General features: G+C 36.2%; 1 protein-coding gene across 1 annotated transcript in view; it reads left to right on the top strand.

Moving 5' to 3' along the window:
* Nucleotides 1–5,116: 5,116 nt before the first annotated feature.
* Nucleotides 5,117–16,452, top strand: part of LOC131152261 (protein disulfide isomerase pTAC5, chloroplastic) — a 41,142-nt gene continuing 29,806 nt past the window's right edge. Inside the window, exon 1 of the mRNA XM_058104033.1 lies at nucleotides 5,117–5,878. Coding sequence (XP_057960016.1) covers nucleotides 5,147–5,878 — 732 coding nt within the window. The 5' untranslated portion in view covers nucleotides 5,117–5,146. The remainder of the gene's footprint in view (nucleotides 5,879–16,452) is intronic.

Here is a 16,452-nt window from a genome sequence, read left to right as displayed (position 1 = left end):
TTTATGATGTGGGTGAACCTAGTGTACATGCTAGGTATAGATTCATCAAGGTTCAACTTAAAGGCTTCACACTCACCGGTGAGCACATCTATATGACTATCCTTTACATCTACTATTCATTCATATGTAATTTCAATTTTACCCCAAATTTCTTTGGCATTCTTACAACCCATTATCCTATTAAATTTATTTGCGTCTAATGCACAGTACATGACATACATAGCGCTAGAGTTAATCTGTATTAGTTTAATGTCGGCTTCATTTATTTCACTTTCTTCCTTAGGGACCTCTTATTATCCAATGAATTTTGTAGGCACGTAATTACCTTAGACAATAACTCTCCAAGCCCTCCAATCCATGGTTTGTACAAAATTTCTCATCCTTTGTTTCCAAAAGGTGTAGTAAACACAGCAATATATTGGAGGCCTTGTGGAGGATTGACCTTCACCAAATGAAGACACACCTAGGTTTGTCATTTGACCTTTATGCAACTACTAGTTAAGATTTACTGCAACCTGACTCTGATACCAATTGAAAGTTAAGGTGTAATTCCAAGAGGGGGGTGAATTGGGTATTTTAAAATTTTATGTGTGAAAGTTTAATCAATTTTAAAATTGATTTTACATGTGCTCTAACTTCTTAACTGTAGCAATATTCTCAAACGATAGTCTTATCAATTTATATATCCTTAAGTTCTAAAGGGCATGAGCTAAGATTTAAAATATGAAGCCAAACTACAAGATATTAACAATTCTTATAGCAGATTAATATTGATAAAAATATGCTCAGCCACACAAAGTTTATGCTATAACTTGAATGACTAATGAACCAATACAACAAAATTCAAGTAGATTAAATCAAACTTATATTCATAACTACTATAGAGTTTGATCAACAAGAGTATTCACAACATTCACAAATCAACGTAAATATTCTTGAAAATAAAGTAGATAAGGGAAAGAGTGACACCAGAATTTTTTAGAAGGTTCGACAGTCATGCCTACCTTCTTTCTTCAAGCAACTAACTATGAGGATTCACGAATCCCTCCTTCAGTAGGTGGAGACACCTCTCTCCTTCAGTAGGCGGAGAAGCCTCTCAAGAGAAAACAATCCTTCCACTTGTCAACGAATTAATCATAGAGCCGTCATTTTACACAAACAAATAAGAATGGATTTGTACAAGATAACTCTCCATCTAGAGTGGATTTGTATACAATAAGCACTATAATACTCTCTAAAGATATTTTCTAAGAAGCTCAAGAAGATTGGCTAAGTTTTTTGGGTTTTGAAAGCTTTTAACTTGAAAGAATAACTTAGAAAATTAGTTTTTGCAAGAACGACACACTGCATGATTTTTCAATGTAAATCGATGTGTTCTAGTTGCCCTAACACGATTAGGGTTGGCTATATACACGTAGGTTTCAATTATAGCCGTTTGTGCATGTTTTGGTTACATTATATTTGAAAATCAAAAAGATTTCTTGCTGTTTGTGAAACTTATCGTAGCGCTTCGATTGACTGGGCTGGTAGTTCAGTCACCCAAACCTGTTAACTTATGAATTTAAAAACTAGCAATAGCCATTCAATCAACTGAACTCTATGTTCAGTCGCCCGAACACAATTAGTCTGCTGAACTTAAGATTTGGTCACCCGAACTAACAATGTCTAGAACTTTAACAATGACAGTAGCCATTTGTTGACTGAACCTAAGGTTCAGTCGCCTAAACTCTTTGATGCTAGACCAGTTTGTTCAGACTCTTGCATTCGGTCGACTGAGCATTAGCCTCAGGTGCCTGAACATCTTAAAATTCAATAATCTTTTATATTTTGATTCCAAAAATGATTTTTATCCTTTTAAAATGACATTTGGACTTTATAAAAATATTTTCCAAGAATTGAAAGGATATCTAGGTCTAAGTAATTATCCTAAGAGTTTCATAACAAAAACCAATTGAGAAGTACTTACATGAGACCTATTTTAGAATACGCATGAGAAGCTAACTAGGTCTTCACGTACTTAAGGTTGGTCTTCATCCAAGCTTTTCTTCAATAGTCATCTTTGATTTACTTTAGTGTTTCATAACTTTCTATAATTCATCTTTCATTGTGTGTTTATATAGTAATACGTGTAAATACACTTGCTAGCACGATTAGATGCCTGGGTTTGTCATGTTAAGACAATAATATTTGATGCAAAAAGTCATTTAGGATTTGTCTAGAGTAGACTCATAGATTAACTTGCAAAAGAATTGCCTATTTTTGCTTCAAATTTACATTTTTCAAGGAGGAGATATGCACGACATCTATCGCTCTGCAGGCACAGTTGAACAGCACCTTTAACTTTTAGAAAAGTAGTCATTCACTACAAGTCAATGGATCACCTACATCCAGGTGCCATTTATTTGATTATTTTTTTGTGAACTCTCTTTGATTTTTCGTGATGTTTATAGGTTTATACATTCTATTGAGTGTTGGCCGAGTCTGAATGTTGATTTCATGATGTGGTTTCATGATTTTTTTCCATTAAAAAAAAATATTTTCTTAGGTGTTTTCTAAGGATTTCAAGAATTTTTAAGTTTCCAAACAAAAAACTTGGAGTGAATGTCCATGATGTGACTTTTTGGCATTCTCCATAGGCCTCGAGGTTTTTTAAAAACAAGTTTTCAATGTGAGTTTGTAGTTCTCCTACAAAAAAAAAAAAAACCATACTTTTTTTAAGTTTAAGAAAGTAAAATAACATTTTTATTAAAGTAATCACCCATGAAGTGGTTTGAGGGTAGAAGAATGTTACATTTTGTAACTTAAGCTTGGTTTCAAATCTTGCTTCCACAGAGGATTCATTGGAAAAAGTTCTAAAACAAAAACAAAAAAACTTCAAGCGTTTTCAAGTGATTTTAAGGGTTTCAAAAGATTCACTAAAATATTTTCTATACTAAAATTTGAAAATGATTTGATGAACTACAAATGACTTGATTCGTTTTTGGGGGATATGTAGATAATTTACAATGTAGACTCAACCATAATAATAAAAACTAGAAGTTCTTTTCTTAAGTTCTTTTCTTCTTCTTCTTCTTCTTCTTCTTTTCATTTTTCTTCTTTCTTTTGTGCATGAATGTTTATTTGTTTTGAAAGCACGTAAAGTAATAGAGACTTCACGGGGTTAAGTCCTCTGCATAGAATTTATGAAACCCTTTTCAAAAGAGGTTTAAGATATCAAAAATTTTCTACAAAAGGAACAAAGAAAGGAAAACTTACAGCATGCGGTTGACTGGTCTTTACACTCGATCAATCGACCATTGCAGCAACTTGTTTCCTTCCTTCTAAAATAACTTTTTCTTTGAAAAATTGCTTTCAAAATGTGAAACACTCACACATACACACACAACAGGGTAAGTATGGTAACAATTCTTGGAACGGGTGTAATTAGGTGTTAGGTCTTTAAATTTTATTTAAAGGAAGTTTAAAGGACTAGCTTCTTTATTCACAATGGTACTCTCGAACTTATATCTCTTTTGAAAAAGTTTTACTTTATTTTAATTTTTAAAAATTAAAATGAAAGTGACAATTCTGTTTTCTAATATAAATAAGTAAATTAGAGAACCAATGGTTTGGTTTTCTACTCTTGATTTTTGAACAGTTATGTTGACAACTAAAACAGGCTACCTAAGTCTAATGCTAACAATTTGTTATCATCAAAACCAAGTTAATAAAACATTGGGGCTAACAATGTCAAGTGATTGTTTGGTTAGATAATTAGTTTTAGGCTTGGATCTTTTGGTTGGAATTCAAAAAAATAAAAAAATAAAAACCCCTAATATGCTGTAGGCTTGGAAATTTTAATTTGGAAACGATTGAGTATTGAGAGAGCTAAGAAGCAATGTAGGATAAAAACATACTACCTCTCACCATGTAGATCAAGTTTGGTGATTGCTTTGCTTCCTATGGAAAAAAGACGAGTTCTCCATTTGCCCATTTAGGTCGAGTTGTTCCCAACCAAATGAACTAAAAATGGACCCTAAAGTTATACTTGACAAAGTAGATCTTACCGCGTGAATCATTAGGTGAGCAAATTGTAATCCATATCTAATTCAATTGCATGACAATTTGGATAAAATAATTCGTGGCAGTTGGTAGACAAGTTAAGGTGGTTGGTAGATAATTTGTCATTCATAATAGTATTTCTTTTATTTAGTTGATGACTTATTTCATAACCTAATATTGAAATTGTGTTTGAATTTATAATTTAGTATATTGCAAAACATTTATCAAATAAAGAAAATAATATTCTTAAACCTACAATCGTAAATTTAAAATCCACATAAATTTAAGTGAAAATGTAATTATTTTTATAACGTAGTTCTCAAAAAATTAACAAAGGCTCACAATTCAAAATGTAATTTTAATTTTTATATATTTTTAAACATAAAGGTATAACTATTTTAAAAACTAAGGTTACATTTGGTTTGCGGAATACCTATTTCAGGAATATATTAGTTTTAGTAGGTCAGTTATAATTATTTAGATAAAAAACTATGTTATTATTACAAAATAAATAATAATATGAAACATTTTATAAGTCCATAATAAGGAATAGATAAGGAATAATTATTTTCAAATTTCATCAAGAGGATATCTATTCCTTTCTTATTATATGTTGAATGAAATTATTAGGAATGTATAAGGAATAACTATTCAGCATCGACTTCAACGACACCCAAATTTTCTTGATTTTTTTTTTAAACACCTAGACCGAAAGTGGGGAATTGATAAAGCAACTTTTAGGAATCGATCAAAGGTCCACCGGGTAAGCGAATAGTATTACTATTACACACACACACACACGTAATCTTTCTTAGTCAGTTCGAGTTCATCAAATATGAAATTAGAAAGTAATTAGCCCATTTCAGCTAACCAAAAGAGTCATTTTAAAACAATTTGAATAATAGATATTTTTTAATTACTTTAAACTTTTAAGTTTTTATAGTTTATTATTGTTTTTGATTCATCACATCTTAACGTCTCTAAAAACTTGAGAAAACGAATTAAATTGGATGGTATGCTGCAAATTAGGCGGATAAGACACGAGTCAATTTAAGAGATTTGTGCTTGGAATAATGGATTTTTATCCATTTTCTCGGCATAACCAATGTCTAGCAGCGCCGCCCGGCGAAACTTTATCGCGCGGTTAGAATCCAAGTATATCCGTGCGCCGGATGTCTTCGCCCTCACACACTCCCCTCCCCATTGCTCACTCCATCTTGTGCTGATGTCTTCTTCCTCTCTCCCTCTCCCTCTCACCTCTCCTCCGCCATTTTTCTTCCACAAGCCTCTTGCTCCTCTTCACTTCACACTCTCCCCTTTCCCAATCTCCAAACCTTCCTCATTCTCCTTCACAGCACCTCACTCATATGCCTCTGCTTCCCCTCCAAACCCTTCCAATTTCGATCCTGAAGAGCAACGGTGGCTCCGGGAGGAGCAACGCTGGATTCGGGAGGAGCAACGATGGCTGCGGGAAGAACAGCGGTGGAACTCCGAGCGCGAGTTGCTCCTCCGTGAAATTTCAGACCTGAAGCTCAAAATTCGAGCTCTGGAGCAGCAGAATTCCGTGCAGGGAGCTTCAGTTTCTGAAACTCTGGCCAAAGTTGCGGCTCTTCTCCAGGTTCTGAAAGATTCTGACTTGGCCAAGAGCAATCGAATTGCGGAGAGCGGGTCGGGGCCTAAGCCGATTGTAATGGAGGCAGCGGAAAGCGAGGAGGTGAAGGCTGTTGTTGTTAAAGAAGTCGTTGGCGTTTCAGGCGGAGATGGAGGGGAGAAGACGGTGAAGAAGAAGAAGGCCTTGAGGAAAGGATCGGAAGGAGAGAATGTTCGAGCGATGCAGGTCTGCTTGCAATATGCATTTGTTCTCTCAAATTAGGAAAAAAAGGCGAGTTTATATTCGAATTTTGTTTGAAAATTCTTTATATAGAGTAACCATGTCCATATCATAGAGAGTTTTTCATACAAACTCATAGAATTGTATTGAATTTATAGGCAACCATGCCATCTAATACATTGCTACGTGACACTGCTCAATAGCATATAATATTTGAATTTAGTGAAACGTGCGGATATGACGTCAAACTAAGGAAAGAAAATTTAAAACTCACTTGTATTATTTCTTACCTACAATGTACATGAACTGACTTTGTATTTATACACATAAAAATGATAACTGATTAACCAAATAACTGCTAATTAGCGAGAAACTAACTCAACAGATTGGCAAACCATCGACGGTTTTAGGCAAAGAGCAAACCATCGATAAATTCCTTTATAACCGTCGACGATTTATGACTTCATCATCTTAGAGTTTAAATTTAATACTCCCCCTCAAGATGGAGTGTAAATATTTATAACAACCATTTTGGAAAGAATATTAGAGAAAATGTTGTAACCAAGGGGTTTAGTCAAAATATTAGCTAGCTGACCAGCAGAAGAAATATGTAATGTTTTCATAGTGCCTACCAATAACTTTTCTCTAACAATATAACAATCAATGTCAATATGTTTTGTACGTTCATGAAAAACTGGATTGGCGGTTATGTGCAAGGCAGCCTCATTGTCACAAAAAAGCATGGTTGGTTTATAATGGGTGACAAGTAAATCATTCAATAAATGTTGTAGCCAAGTAATTTTACATGTAATCGTTGCCATGCGTCATAAGCTAAGCTTGTTCAGGGCCTTATGCTTGCCTATGACCGCTTGTCTCGTGTGTTGGGGATGGGTTTCCATCATGTAAATATTAGTGTAGGGTTATTTTCTTCTAATAGTTTCTTTGTATGCCAAATAAGGTAGTATGACTATCTCTTTGATGTTTCCTAGTGGTAGGATGATATTTACATAAAAACCTGTTTAGGGGAGGGTGAGTGTTCATCAGTCTTGTAAAACTCACTAGCCATTGTCAATGTGTTTAGCCTACTTGCCTCCTCGCTAAACATACAATGTCAATGGAGGTGTTAATAAATTGCGTTGTTTCAATGTTTACTGTTTGCTTGCCAGTGCTTTCATGATTGTTTACTGCTTCCGCTACTATTTGATTGAATGCTAATGAAAGTGTTTTGTGGATAAATGTTGGTAAATGATAGGCCGACTAGTTAAGCAAGAGTGCTTTAGCTAGCGCTGCACGACCCTTTCACAAAGTTGTGAAAATAGTCGGCCAGTGACACTTGGTATTAGAGCAAATGTTATTTGCTATGTGAATTTAGTTACCTTCATTGTACAATTTGGAAAGTTTTGGTAAGTGACCATGACACCAAACAATGCTGAGAGAATCAACGTATTGGAAGCACAGGCTGAGGCAATAGCCAACAATGTGGCCGCAGAGGTGTCCCAACTGAGGGAACTTATTGATGAAGTGATGGGATCACAAAAGCATGAAACAAGTTTAATAGGTGAAATGTCAGAGAACGTTCACCATTCAGTGGAAACTTTGCAATCGCGGATAGCTGATTTGGATGCAAAGATGAATTTGATGGTTCTTGCTATGGGGAACTCCAACACTCCGGGAGTTAGCAAGACCAAGGTACTTGAACCCAGTACTTATGGGGGTGCCTGTGATGCTAAGGAGTTGGAGAACTTCTTACTTGATGTGGAGCAGTACTTTCGCGCTATGAGGATGACCATAGAATAGGTGAAGGTGGATACTGTGATCATGTACTTGGTTTGTGACGCCAAACTGTGGTAGCGTACCAAGTACAATGAGATTGAAAATGGATGCTGTGTAGTGGATAGTTGGGTAGATTTTAAGAGAGAGCTCAAGGCCTAATTCTTTCCTGAGAACGTTGAGTATAATGCTAGGAAAAAGTTAAGAGACCTCAAGCATACTGGGTCAATTAGGGAATATGTGAAATAATTTTCTACTTTGATGTTGGATATTAGGGACATGTCGGAGAAGGACAAGCTGTTCTATTTTCTTGAGGGGTTGAAACCGTGGGCAATAGCTGAACTTCATAGGCAAAGAGTTCAAGACTTGTTTACTACACAAGTTGCTGCGGAACGCTTGACTAACTACGCTAGTGGTATCCCCGCTTCGTCCAAAGGGTTTGGCGGAGAGGAAAATAGTGGAAAGTCTTTCAAGAAAGGCAAACCCAAGAGTGGGGGAGCCGACTATAAAACATCAACTTTTAAGGAAGTTTCATCGTCTTGTGGGTTCAAGACACCCAATGGAAAGGGGAAGAGTAAAATTTTGTGCTACTTGTGTGGAGGCCCTCATAGAGTTATTGACATTGTATTATATAATAGCTGTTACATAGCGTAACATCCATTATGTAACGGATAAATAGGTGGCCGATACCGTTACAAGCCGCATTAGTGGTGAGCAGAAAATTCATGTGCGTAACGGCTGTTACACTAACGTTATAGCACCTAACGTTCGTTACGGCACGTTATGGCCGACAGCCCTTTATAGCGTATCTTATCTCCTTGAATCTGCTCCATTTGTACGTCTCTCCTTCGTCTGATCTTGTCATTTGATGCCTATGAAGAACCGAAAAGCAGCCTCGAACCTTCGAATGAATCGAACCCTTAGATCTGTTGTCTGAGTTCCCTCTTCACTCGAATCACTCTTCGAGTCTTCGTGGAAGGAGTTTGTACAACTTCGACCTACTGATCTGAAGTTTCGAAATCATTAAAATCCCCAAAATCAGCTTCGTCTCCCTCAGTCCTTCGTCATTCGACTCCTTTGTCCGCATAAGAACCCAAAAATCAGCTTCAAATCTTCGAAGCCTTTGATTCCTCCAAAATTTGGAGGCTAAAGGTTGTAGCTGTAGCAGGTAGCAGCTCTCTTGCAAGCTTGCACTTGCAGCATCCGTGGGAGTCGGGAGTGGGTATTGGTAAGTGGTAACTGGTAGCGGGCAGTGGGTATGTGATTCTTCACTCTTCACTTAATAATTTTGTTTTATAATTTCAATTTATAATTTATATAAATTGTAAATTTTTGTTTGTTTTAAATTTCAGTTTATTTAATTAGTATAAAAATTGTAAATTTAAGTTTATTTAATTAGTATATAAATTGTAAATTTCAGTTGTAAATTTAGTTTGTTTTAGAATTTCAATTTATACTTTATATAAATTGTAAATTTCAATTTATTTAATTAGTATATAAATTGTAAATTTCGGTTTGTTTTATAATTTCACTATTTCAGTTTATAAATATAATTAGTATATAAATACAGTTTATTTATTATTTAATTAGAATATAAATTAACAATTGTAAATTAGTAATGATTGTATAAGTAGAATTTATTAATTAAAATAAAAAATTAGTATAAAATTTTTAAAATATAAAATTTATAGAGTTACTTAGACTCAGTTAGAAACTTAGAACCTAGAACTTAGAATTTAGAAACTTGGAGTACAGATTTAGTAAAAAATTATTAACTAATATTCTACATATTTATTTTTTTAATACTTTCACAATTAATAATTTAATATTAGATCTACAATTTATAATAAATTCTAATTTGTACACAATTAGTCAAGTCTCAACTCTTAAGTTACTCAAGTTCGAATATATTACCATTTAAATAATTAAATTGTTAGATTTTACAATTTCATAATTATTTTTTAAAAATTGTAAATTTTAATATAAATTATTGTATTATATATGTATAAATCAACTAAAATTTTTAATAGTTAGTAACTTGAAGTTTAAATTTAATCCGTCATTTATGTAATATTGTTATGTAATTAACTAATTAATTAATTATGTACCATTTTATTCTTAATTTATTGTATAAGGATGATAATTTTTTTTTGTTTACTTGTGTAGAAGTCATCTAATCAAGCATCAATATGCCACGTGATAGACAAGGAGCTGAAGAGCTACTTAGTGTAGACATTGGTTGACATTTTGCTACTCTAGTGGAAGGTAGTAGACATGTTGTCTTATGTAAATTATGTTGAAAGACAATTAAAGGAGGAATATGGTTATGGGTATGATATAGGAACATCATGTGTAGGGAAAACATATCCTCAAAGTCGTTATCGACTACTTGATATACCCGAAAATTATTACTTGGGTATTCCAGGTTACCAATCTTTACAACCCAGGAGAAGGAGTAGCCAACAATGAGATCGTGATTCTACTGAAGATTTATATGGTGTGGTTTGTAGTTTTGGTGACTTTGGTTTAGATGATTCATCATCACAATCATATGGATCTCATCTAGCATATCCATCATCTCATAGTGAGTCCTCTTCTACACACTACCCAAAGCCAGCCCCAGCCCCAACTTATGGACATTATTTAGGATATGATCAAAGAGGAGATTATGCACCTCCTATATCAATTGGATTTTCACCGCCAGTACATTTTGAGGAGCAACAACAAAACGACGCAAACTTGGGTTTATTCAACTATGTATTTCCGCGAGGATGGGGAGATAATTTCCAATCCCTATCTCGAGATACAGATGCAAATTATGAAGACCCTCCACGTCATTTTTTTTTTTGGTGGTGACATGTGCTATGTTATAAATTTGTAATATCGTATTCATGTGTTTTAAACTATTTATTGATAATTGATACCAATCACTTTTCAAATTCATGTTTGTGTAATTGTGTGTTGTGTATGTTGAGTATTGAGTCTATTGACTCATTTTTAGTAACTTTATGTCTTTAATTAATTGATTCTTCATTTTAATTACATTTCTACATCTTTTTACTCATTAAAGTAATGTAAATTATAAAAAATCATGTTTTTTTTTTTTTTTTTTTTTGTAAACAGTGCACTAAAATTAATATAAAAATCATAATGCCTATTAAAAAACATTTGTAAGTTGAATGAAGGCCTTTAAAATTCATTAAAAATCATGTATTAATGGATTTCATGCTTATTTTTCAGTTTTGGCGTGGTTGTGCATGTGTGAAAAAAATTCACAATCATTACGCCCACTTCCCGTTATGTAACACCCGCGTCTTGCGACGCCCGCGACCATTATGTGATGTTACCCGTGACCACGATTTTGAACCATGGTTATGGAGTGCCCACACAAGGGATCCCTCAATGCCTTACAAGCTTCCACTTCGGGACAAGTGATGGAAAGCAAGGGGGAAAAGGATGATACTCTGAGGATGGGTGCAATGCGGCAGGTGAACGCATTGGAAAAGCAGATGAAAGCACTGAAAATTACGCAAGTAAAAGGGCTAATGTTTGTAGACTTGAGGATTAATGGGAAGAGTACTCGCGCTATGGTGGATACTGGGGCTACTCATAATTTTGTTTCGTAGTTGGAAGCATGGAGACTCAACTTATCCTTGGGAAAGGATACATGACGCATGAAAGTAGTTAATTTTGTAGCCCAACCTACTCTGTGGGAGTAGCCAAGCAAGTGAATGTGAAGCTTGGATAGTGGGAAGGTCATGCGAATTTCATAGCGGTGCCATTGGATGACTTTCCAGTCATTCTAGAAATGAAATTCCTAAGGGGGACGAAGGCAGTGCTGATGCCTTCTGCTGGTTCCCTATGTCTGATGGGAGATCACTCGTGCATGGTGCAAGTCGTTGCGACGAAAGGAGACTATGGGAAGTCCCTTTCAGCCATACAACTTAAGGAGTGATTAAGAAAGGGTGAGTAGACACATCTAACCACGGTGGTGGTAGATGAAGAAGTAGGCCAAGAGCTGGTACCTACGACCATCCAAGCGGTGTTGGATGGGTATAAGGAGGTGATGCCGGATAAGCTACCTCACAACTTGCCTCCACGACGGACTGTGGAGCATGAGATCGAGTTGTCGCCAGGAGTGAAAACACCTGCTAAAGGGCCATGTCAGATGGTGCCTCTAGAGATAGCAGAGTTGGGGAAACAACTTGATGTGTTGGAAGCAGATGTGTTCGCCCTTCCAAAGCACCGTTGGGAGCATCGGTGTTGTTTTAGGGGAAACACAAAGAGCATCTACGGAAGGTGTTCGAAAGGCTGAGGGGAAACAGTCTGTATGTGAAGAAAGAGGAGCTCTTTCACTCAGTGGAGCAACAAATTCCTTGATCATGTGGTTAAACAAGGTCGTATCTACAGGGATATGGAGAAGGTAAAGATGATTCAAGAACGGAAGATCCCCACGATAGTGAAGGAGTTACGTTCCTTTCTTGGCCTTACCAGCTATTATAGGAAGTTCGTTGAGGGGTATTCGCGGAGAATGACTCTAATAACAGGACTACTGGAGCAGAGGTATTATTGGCCGCACATGTGTGATGATGTGGTTGGTTATACCCGGACTAGTCTGACTTGCCAACAAGACAAGGAAGAGCGGAAGAAGATTGAAGGGCTATGGGAGCCCTTACCAATACCGTCCAAACCGTGGGAAAGTGTCCCATTGGATTTCATCACCGACTTGCCCAGAGTGGGAGATGCAGGGTTTACACTTGTTATGTATAGGTTTTCGAAGTATGGTACGTTCATAGCTGCGCCAAAGTACTGTTCAACAGAGGAGACGACACAATTATTCGTTACGAATGTTGTGAAATATTGGGGTATTCCCCAAGATATTGTTTGTGACCGAGACTCAATATTTACTGTCAAATTCTTGACAGAAATTTTAAGGTTCGTCGGTTCACATCTTGACATCGCTTCGAGTTTTCATCGACAAACAAATGGACAAACAGATAGATTCAAAGGGCTACTAGAAAAGTAATTGCGCCATTTCGTCAATGACAACCAGAAGAATTGGGTGCAACTACTTGATGTGGTTCAATTCTGTTTCAATGCCCAAAGGAGCTAACAACCAACAAAAGCCCTTTTGAGCTTGTTACAGGCCAACAACCGCTGTTACCTCACATAGTGGGCGAGCTGTACAGAGGAAAGAGTCCTAGTGCATACATCTTCACCAGAGAATGGAGACAAAATGCAGAGATTGCCTGAGCCTATTTGGAGAAAGCTTCTAAGCAGATGAAGAAGTGGGCAGATCCGAGGGGGGGGGGGGGAGAGGCCGTAGTGCTTCAACCGGATGAAAGTGCATCATGTGTTTCATGTCAGCTGCCTGTTCAACGCCGACATTGACGATCTGAGCAGAAGTCAGTCAAATAGAGCCGAGTTGAAGACAGTGCAACCTGACATACGTGAAGTTGAAGATATCCTTGCAGACAGAGAGCTCATATCCTCAAGGAAGAAGCGGCAGGAGTTCTTAGTGAAGTGGAAGACCTTGGTGATGAAGAAATCATCTGGATTTCTACGGAAGATATGCAACCGTTCGTGGACAAAGTTGAAGTGTACTTAGCGCTAAAGTCTATGAGGACGTCGACCGCATAAGTAGGGGAGTGTCACGAGCTAAGCTTATTCAAGGCATTATGCTTGCTTGTGACTGCTTGTTTCGTGTGCTGGGGATGAGTTTTTATAATGTAAATACTATTGCAGGGTTATTTTCTGCTAGTAGTTTCTTTGTATGCCAAATAAGGCAGTATGACTCCTCTGTCACTTTGATGTTTCCTAGTGTTAGGATGATATTTACATAAAAACCTCTTTAGGGGAGGATGAGTGTTCATCACTATTGTAAAACTCACTAGCTATTGTCAACGTGTTTAGCCTACTTGCTTCCCTCGCTAAACACACAATGTCAACGAAGGTGTTGTTAATGAATGCGTTGCTTCAATGTTTACTGCTTGCTTGCCAGTGCTTTCATGATTGCTTACTGCTTCCATTGCTATTTGATTGAATGCTAATGAAAGTGTTTCGTGGATGAATGTTGGTAAACGATAGGCTGGCTAGTGAAGCAAGAGTGCTTTAGCAGTCGGCCCGTGACACCATGGCACGATATTCAGCCTCTGCTGTAGACCTAGACACCGTATTTTGCTTCTTGGATTTCCATGAAATAAGGGATTGTCCAAGAAATACACAAAAACCAGTAATGGATTTTCTAGTGTCTCTACATGCAGCCCAATTTGCATCACAAAATGCTTTCAACTGTTAAGTCATTTGTTGATGGAAAGAATAACCTTTGACCAAGATTGCTTTTAATGTATCTCAAAACACGATGAGTAGCAGCCAAATGAGCTTAAGTTGGATTTGCCACATACTGACTTAATATTTGAATAGAAAATGACAAGTTAGGTCTCGTAATGGTCAAGTAGTGTAGTCTACCCGCTAATCTTTTGTAACAAAGCGGATTTGAGAGAGGCTGTCCTTCTGTTTTAGATAATCTCAAGTTCTGGTCCGTAGGAAATGAAGCTGGTTTACATGCCAAATACCCTAACCAGACAATATTTCAATAGCATACTTTCTTTGTGAAATCGCAATGCCTTTTGTGGAATGAGCAATCTCAAGACCAAGAAAGAATTTCAGAGGCCCGAGATCTTTGAGCTTAAACTGAGAATGGAGATACTTTTTAAATCAGCTACAGCCTACAACATCATCCTCATTACTGGTAATGATGATATCATCTACATATACTAGCAATGCAATGAACGAATTATTTTTTTGTTGAGTGAACAATGTGTGATCAACTGAAGATTGAACAAAACCATGAGCTAGCAAGGCAGTTGAAAACTTGGAGAACCACTGTCTTGATGCTTGCGTAAGACCATACAAAGATTTATGTGGTCTACACACAAGTTGAGACTTAGTAGAATCAGTTTGAGCAAACAGTAAAAACTCCCCCTAAGTAGATGATCCCTTTGAATTGTAATGCAAACCAAGAGGTAAGGACATGTACACCTCCTCTTCCAAGTCTCCATGCAAAAATGCATTATTGACTTCTAGTTGATGCAAAGACCAATTCTTGGAAGCAGCTATGGTTAACAAGACTCATACAGTAACTAACTTGGCAACTGGTGAAAAAGTTTTCAAGTAATCCAATCCTTCTTGTTGTGTATAACCCTTAGCAACTAAACATGCCTTGTATCTTTCCACAGAATCATTAGAGTTATATTTAATCTTGTACACCCATTTACATCCAACAACTTGTTTGTTAGGAGGTAAATGAGTTATAGTCCAAGTTTTATTACCTTCCAAAGCTTGAATTTCATCAGCCATGGCATTACACACCATTGAGTGTGTTGAATGGTTTGTTGAAAAAGTGTTGGTTCTTTTTGCAGAGAAATAGAAAGTGTGAATGCTTTATGAGAACAAGAAAGATTAAAATATGACAGAAATTTAGAAATTGGATATTGAATACCCGAAAGAAGACCATTACTCATAAAATCAGATGATGAAGTGGCATTTGCAATATTAGCTAAGTTGCAATGATAATTTGCATGATATGAAGGGATTTTGTGAATTCTAGTGGATTTTCTAATCTTATGTTGCGAAGTAGTAGAGTCAAAATTTTGATGAGAAGTAGTTGGAGCTGAAATATTTACTGGTTCATTGATGGAGGTGGAAATGGTATCAACCAGAGCTGAAGGAATGTTTTGAGTAGTCTGAGTTATAGGATGCGTGAATATATCAATTGGAATGAGATCATTTGCTTGAGGAATTGAAGTGACTACTGACAGAGTGGAAAAATCATTGCCAGTTTTGAATGGAAATATAGATTCTTGAAAAATTACATCTCTGGATAAGAAAATAACATTGGTTTCTAAATCATAGAGTTTGTATCCCATGGTGCCATAAGGATATCCAAGAAAAACACAAGGACGAGCTCTAGGTGCAAATTTAGAAACAATTATGAGATATAGTAGATGCAAAACAAAGACAACCAAAAACTCTAAGATGAGTATAAATTGGTGGTTTTGAGAATAACACCTCGTATGGTGTTTTATCAAACAAAAGAGGACGAGGACTTCTGTTGATTAAGTAACTATTGTGAGAACACAGAACACATTCACTCCAGAAAACAAGGGGTAAATTTGCATGGAATCTAAGAGATGTTGTCACATTTAATAGATGTTGATGCTTACGCTCAACTACACCATTTTTTTGAGGTGTAGCAACACATGTTTGGTGATGCAAGATTCCTTTGGAAGAGTAGAATTTAGGCATATCAAACTCAGCCCCTCTATTAGTCCTTATGGTTTTGATATGAATATCAAATTGTGTCTCCATGAGCTTAAAAAATTACTAAACTAGAGAGCGAGTTTCAGATTTATTTTTCATTAGATATACCCAAGTACAACATGAATGATCATCCACAATTGTAAGAAAATATTTAAAACCAGTAATTGACTCAATAGAGAAAGGACCCCAGATATCACAATGTATCAAATCAGAAATTTTATTTCTAATGGAATGACTAGCATTGAATGACAATCTTTTATGTTTCGCCAATGGACAAACATTACAATTGAAATCTGAAGACGTATGTATATTAGGCAACATCTTTTGTAGTATTTGAATCTTATGAAGAGAAGGATGATCTAATCTTAAATGCCAAAGATCAAAAGAAGAAAGATTTACAGTGGAAGTGAAATTTACAGCAGGAAAAACACAAGAATTTACAATAAATGATTGCAGCAAATATAATCCAGCTACTTGGTTAGCCACTC

This window comes from Malania oleifera, chromosome 3 (genome assembly GCF_029873635.1).
Source record: "Malania oleifera isolate guangnan ecotype guangnan chromosome 3, ASM2987363v1, whole genome shotgun sequence".
NCBI classification, from domain to species: domain Eukaryota; kingdom Viridiplantae; phylum Streptophyta; class Magnoliopsida; order Santalales; family Ximeniaceae; genus Malania; species Malania oleifera.
This window is presented reverse-complemented; position numbering and strand designations above follow the sequence as displayed.